This window comes from Drosophila kikkawai, chromosome X, assembly GCF_030179895.1.
Source record: "Drosophila kikkawai strain 14028-0561.14 chromosome X, DkikHiC1v2, whole genome shotgun sequence".
Classification (NCBI taxonomy): Eukaryota; Metazoa; Arthropoda; class Insecta; order Diptera; family Drosophilidae; genus Drosophila; species Drosophila kikkawai.
Window position 1 is genome coordinate 13,918,983 of NC_091733.1, and position 6,851 is coordinate 13,925,833.

Here is a 6,851-nt window from a genome sequence, read left to right on the forward strand (position 1 = left end):
ATCCTTTTTCAGGTGTTTTCCACCGCCCGGACACGGTGCAGATGACGCCACCGCCGCCCGCGCCGGCACCGCATCGCAAGCCCAATGCTAACAGCAATGGCCAGGCCGATGTGGATCTGCTGCAGCCCAGCAGCAAGCATACTCCCCTGGCGGTGGCCATTAGCTCCACGCTGCAGCGCAGCTCTCCCACCGGAACCGGAGGCTTGAACTCGAAGCCAAGGAGTGCGGCCAGTAACTGCAGCAGCAGCAATGGCGGCGGCGGAGGAGTGCCTCCACCCATACCGGAGAGGAGCAATCTTCCGCCCGCTCAACGGTCGCCATCACCGGGCCTCAACTCACCCGTGTGGCTGTCACGTCACCTGGACGGCAACGGGGGCGGTGCTGGGAAGGCTCTGCTTGAGTCCGCCTCGGACAACCACTCGAAAAACCACAGTGCCGATGAGGAGGACGTGGACACTGACCTGGAGACGGACCGTCTGCTGGGCCACCAGCGGCTGGACGATCAGGGCTATTACGATGAAAACAAGAGCTGGGACCGCAAGCCGCGCTCGCTGCTCTCGAAAATCTCGCCTAAGCAGCAGCAGATGCCCAGCACCAAGACGCGCAACGGCTACAATGCGCTGCTCAGCTCCACGCCGGAGCTGCCGCCACCGATTCCGCCCAAGAGCCAGCAGTCCGGCCTGGGTGGACTCTCGCAGGGCAAGCTCTTGGATCTGGTCGGTGGCATGGTGCAGCGCAGTCTGTCGCGCAGCAGCTCCTCGGAGCACAGTGACAAGTCGCCCAGTAAACTGGTCACTACCACCTCTGGCGGTGATCTGTGCTCGGCCGGATCCGTGGATGTGGTGGCCTCGGCAGTGGCGGCCACAACGGCGGCAGCAGTGGCAGCAGCAGCAGCAGCGGCGGCGGCGGCAGCCGGAACAACCCCGGCCCTGGGGAGTCCTGGAAATGGAGGCGGATCAGAGAGATCCGCAGCGGGCGGTGGCGGTGGAGGAGGAGGAGGAGGAGGAGCAGGGAATACCGGCGGATCAGGAGCTGGCATCAAGCAGCTTGGCGGCGAGCCTTCGGAGAATGGAGCCTCCAATGGAGGGACGGCAACGGCCACAGCCGCAGTGGTGGCCAATGGCGGCGGTGCGAACACGGGCAGCGGAAGCGGAAGTGGCAGCAACAGCGGCGGCACGAACATAGCCAATGCAACGGCCAATGGCAACGGAAGCGGAGCTGGCAGCAACAGCAACAGCGGCAGCGGCGAGAAAAAAGTGAAAAAGAGTAAGAGCAAAGAAGGTAAATGCGTTGGGTTTATCCTTCGTTCGATTGTTCCCATAACCGTCTATATATATACATATATATATCTGCATATATATAGTATTTGTTCCATATATATCCTGTGCTGTGTGCATTGCATTGATGTTGTCCAAATGCCAGAGAAACAACAATATAATCGAAAAGAAAATGAAAATGAAAATGAAATGAAAGCGTAAATTGATCAATTGATTAAACCTATATGCAATTCTCTCTCGATCCATATTAATGCGTATATTAATCGTATATATTTAATATTTTTACCTATCATTTCTCTGTATTCTTTCGCATATTTATTTGCGTATTTTTTGCATGCGTCGTTCGTTCGTTCAACCAAAAATCAAATCAAAACCAAAACCAAACTCTACTCTTCATTTTACTGTGTCTGTGTGTGTGTAAAATACAATTTGTAAGATAAAATTCCATTATGTAATAGTGTTTAAGATCCAACACGAACAAGAAGACACAAAACAAGGCAACATTTTGAAATCTATTATGATAGATATTGACATTCGTTCGATTATTATGAAAGTTCAACGACTTGAGACTTGAGATATTGACTAGAACAAAATAAGGAAAACATTAGAATCTGAATTAGGAGCAACTATAAGACTTGACAGATCCTCACTTAATCATTCAAGTATTACGAAATTATGATGATACCAATTTTTAAGGCAGAACCCCAGCAAGATCCTGAGATCTAGGCTCATATTTTGCAAAGTAACCATATTTCTTAATTCATAATACTAAAAAAGGAGAATTTTGGTACCATAATTACGTGGGAAAACCTTGTATAACCTACTATTTTTTCGAAATTCAAGAAGACTTGGATTAAATTAACTTTTTATTAACCCCAAGATAAAGCTGCATACCAAATTTAAAAGCAGAGTTCCTGAGATATGGGCAAATATTCTATTGGACGGACAGACACACGGACAAACCGTACAGAATCTATCAAACTACCTCGCTGGCACACATGCACATACACTAAACCAAATTATACTCCACACGTACTCTGTGATCCTCTACATCCCTTGAAACTGTTTGTGCTAACCCATCTGTCCGTCTTCTCACCAACTGTAGGCGGTGCAGTGCTTATCGAGGGCGTGCTCTTCCGGGCCAAGTACCTGGGCTCCACGCAGCTGGTCTGCGAGGGTCAGCCCACGAAGTCGACGCGCATGATGCAAGCGGAGGAGGCCGTTTCCCGGATTAAGGTAAGGACTAGCCATTGCCTGGTTCATTGAATTGTTATTTATAATAATAGCCTGATGCTCCGATTGATCAGCTTTGATTCCATTTCGCTGTTTTTTTTTTTTTGTAGTTTTTATATTTTGATTTCTATTAAATGTAACCCTTTAAAGATCGTTCGTGACTAAATTCTTAGAGCTACTTTTGATTCCCGCTTGATCTGTCCGATCTCTCTAATATTTTTGAGTTTCCCCTCCCCGCATATTATTCCGTCATTGAGCCATAGAACCATCAAAGCTGATTGAGGGGCCGACCTTGAGAGCGACTAAGATTAAGTCATTAACTGTTTACCGTTATATTTTCATGTATCATCTCCTTCACATCAAATGCTCCGCATCCGCGATGACCAACCACGCTAACCAAAAACCACGTATCGCCATGCAAACAATGAAAAAATCTTAAAAAAAAATCGAAACTCAAAAATTCGCATGATATAGGCGCTGGTAAGTAATGGAGGAAACTAGCCTAAAAAGCCCACTTAAGCCACCCAGCCACCACTTGAACTAGAAACCCACCTACCAAAACCCACCACCCAATCCACCTAAACCCACCTTTGGTTTGCCTGATTTGCCTCGAATTCGTATTGGCTCAATTGACATTTGGCCCGCTATAAATTTTGTGTTACCCGAAAGCCAAGCTTGCCTCCCCGAAGATACCTCCAAAGATCCCCAGTCCCACATAGCCCCCATAATACCCTATATATATATCATATATATATATATATTTATATTGCGGTATAATCGCCCTTGCAGGCCCCCGATGGCGATGTGCAGCCCAGCACCGAGGTGGATCTGTTCATCTCGACGGAGAAAATCATGGTGCTGAACACGGATCTCAAGGAGATCATGATGGACCACGCCCTGCGCACCATCTCCTATATTGCCGACATTGGAGATCTTGTGGTATTGATGGCCCGCCGACGTTTCGTGCCCCAGGACATCGATGACGCCCCCAAGCCCAATCGCACGCCCAAGATGATCTGCCATGTGTTCGAGAGCGACGAGGCCCAGTTCATAGCCCAGTCCATTGGTCAGGCCTTCCAGGTGGCCTACATGGAGTTCCTCAAGGCGAACGGCATCGAGGACCATCGCTTTGTCAAGGAGATGGACTACCAGGAGGTGCTCAACAGCCAGGAGATCTTCGGCGACGAACTGGAGATTTTCGCCAAGAAGGAGCTGCAAAAGGAGGTCGTTGTGCCCAAGGCCAAGGGCGAGATTCTAGGCGTGGTGATCGTGGAGAGCGGCTGGGGCTCGATGCTGCCCACTGTGGTGATTGCCAATCTAATGAGCTCCGGAGCAGCGGCTCGGTGCGGGCAGCTAAATATCGGCGACCAACTGATTGCCATCAACGGGCTGAGCCTCGTCGGGCTGCCGCTGTCCACCTGCCAGACGTACATCAAGAACACCAAGAACCAGACAGTGGTGAAGTTCACGGTGGTGCCATGTGCCCCCGTCGTCGAGGTGAAGATAAAGCGGCCGGAGACCAAGTACCAACTCGGGTTCAGCGTCCAGAATGGAGTGGTGAGTGGTGGCCATGTATATCGGTATTATTTATCGTTTTCCTTTTGATACATTTATCGAAAAGTAATTTTAAATATGAATATTATTAGTAGTAGAGAAACTATAGAAAATATCGGTACTGTTTCTGTTAAATAAATAATAACCACTTAATATATATCACTTTCTCGTTTCAGATCTGTAGTCTACTGCGTGGTGGCATCGCGGAGCGGGGCGGCGTCCGTGTGGGCCACCGCATCATCGAGATCAACAACCAGAGCGTGGTGGCTGTGCCCCACGAGAAGATTGTCAACTTGCTGGCCACATCCGTGGGAGAGGTGAGTTTTCTAGGCTCTTTATTAATCTAGATTCTAGAATATAAATAAATCTTGTGATTCCCCCGCCAGATACTCATGAAAACGATGCCCACGTCCATGTTCCGCCTGCTCACTGGCCAGGAGAATCCCATATATATTTAAGCCAGCCTGCTGGAGGAAGGATAATAAGCGGCGATTATTGTTAACTATAAAAGAAACCAAAAATCATATGAGGATATTACGGTATTTAGTATATATACCTATACATATATAGAGCGAGATAGAGCGAGAGAGAGGGATGTATATGCGTGTATAGGTTTAGGAGGATATGATTTAGCTTACCTATATATTTACACATCTATATATACATATATATATACGTTTTTTTTTCGTGAATAACCTAGACAAAGTTCGATCGGAGGCGAGTTGAGAGCAGCTACTACGACAAATAAGGAAAGACGAAGCGATAACTAAACACACATGGCACGCCTTTTGCAAAGCTTAGTAATAATAGTTAATAACAAGGCCGACGGACATACGGATATAACTAGTATATATATAATAACAATGATGATGATGATGAACACAATGACCTTTTTGCGAAAACGTCCTTAGCTTAGTTGAACGGCAACACTAGTCAGAGATTAAGGCGGTTAGAAAAAGACCCCCGTCACCCCCCCAGATCCCATATATGCTTACGCCCCATTATTTATTGTAAAAACCAAAAGGACACGAGCACAAGGCAACTCAAGACCCCAACCGAATCGGGATTCGCAGCAGGCAGCTCTTTTGATATAGTCTATATATACATATATATATACAACATATATATAATCCACACACTATATAGCACCCCGATATATTTATATATATTTAACAGAACGGAATGCTTGGGTCAGATAGTAAATTGGGAAATTGTCAAAGCGTTTTCCACTCGCACACATAGCCGAGAATTTTGATAGTTGTAACGGATATAGCCTGATCGTATATTGTGTATTTGTATTGCGTAAATTGAGGAGCTCCTTACACACAGACCCACCCCACATGCCCCATATAGAGGATTTAGTTTAGCAGACACAACAGACACTCTACACTCTACATTCTACACTACAGGCAGACACTCACTAGACACACACAATCACACCCACTTAGACGCTTCGATTTCAAACCATCTTCGTCCAAAAATTGTGCTACTACTCGTTAAACAAGTTGATAGATATAGAGAGAGAGAGAGAGATAGAGGGATATTGAAAAGGATATTAGAAAGGCAGAAAAAGACAGGCTTAGGCAATGATAGATACGAAAGCGACAGGAACAGAGATAGACCGGCAGAAAGAGACAGATATGGACGGCAAGAAAGAGAGATATCGATATCGTACGTACCTAGTTTCGCTTTACATAGAGAGTTATTGCGGCGAAAGGGAGACGGCAACAGGAACAGTCAGAGACAGAGACAGCGATCGTAAGGGGCATTGCATTTCTATGTGTGTGTACAATGTGTGTGTGTAAAATACTCGCTTTTCGGCCCACAAAAAAATAAGAAAACAAAAACAAAATGCAATCCACTAAGGGAACTATTATTAACTACGAGTACGATCTAATTATGCAACGGCATTTAACGACTTTTGGCCGAATTTCCGCTGCTTGGCACGGGCCACGCCCACGCCCCACAACAAAAAACAAAAAAAAAAAAACAAAAAAAACTATTATGAAAACCAAAAACAGCTTCTGCAAAAGAAAAACCAAAGTTAAACTGAAAGGAAAACGAAGAAACCAATGCATACAACAACTAATGAGTAATGAATTGTTTTTTTTTTTCGTGATGTACATTATTTATATATATGAAAAATGGAAATTGCATTAACAAATTTAATGGATATATTGAATATTTATTAAAAACAAGAAAACCGCATAGAAACTATATAAGAACCGATCATAACGATGATTATTTGTAAAGGCGAACTAAACCCAGAATAGAAACCGAAAACAAGAAAATAAATAATGCAAAGGAATATATAATCACATGCGTAACAAAATTATAAAACCAAAAATTGAGAATAATAAACAGAAAATACAAAAAAAACAAATAATGATGTTTTAATTAATGGAACGGAAGGGAACGGAACTTTCTAGCAGGGTAAAGGTTTGTATAAGCCAATGTATTTATGGAATCTATGACGAATTTAGAAGATGCCATTTTGTCCCAATAATGCAAAATAACTAGATGAGCATCACTGGCAGTAACTGAGATGCCATTTTGTCCCAATAATGCAAAAAGAAGAGCATCACTGCCGGCTAATGCGATGCCATTTCCTACCAATAATGCAAAATAGCTATTTTGTCCCAATAATACAAAATAGCTAGATGCGCATCACTGCCCTTAGGCCTGATTTTTATAGCCTCCCAATATTGCAATATATAGCCAGATGAGCATCACTGATGCAGATGAGCATCACTGATGCAGATGAGCATCACTGATGCAGATGAGCTT

The 6,851-nt window shown here is 44.9% G+C and overlaps 1 protein-coding gene across 1 annotated transcript in view; it reads left to right on the top strand.

Annotated features, from left to right (window-relative positions):
• X11Lbeta overlaps positions 1–6,425 on the top strand; it is a 78,620-nt gene extending 72,195 nt beyond the window's left edge. The window contains exons 9-14 of the mRNA XM_041774709.2: positions 13–1,281; positions 2,383–2,513; positions 2,985–2,990; positions 3,300–4,067; positions 4,241–4,381; positions 4,451–6,425. Of these exons, the coding sequence (XP_041630643.1) occupies positions 13–1,281; positions 2,383–2,513; positions 2,985–2,990; positions 3,300–4,067; positions 4,241–4,381; positions 4,451–4,522 (2,387 nt within the window). The 3' untranslated portion in view covers positions 4,523–6,425. The remainder of the gene's footprint in view (positions 1–12; positions 1,282–2,382; positions 2,514–2,984; positions 2,991–3,299; positions 4,068–4,240; positions 4,382–4,450) is intronic.
• Positions 6,426–6,851: the final 426 nt, after the last annotated feature.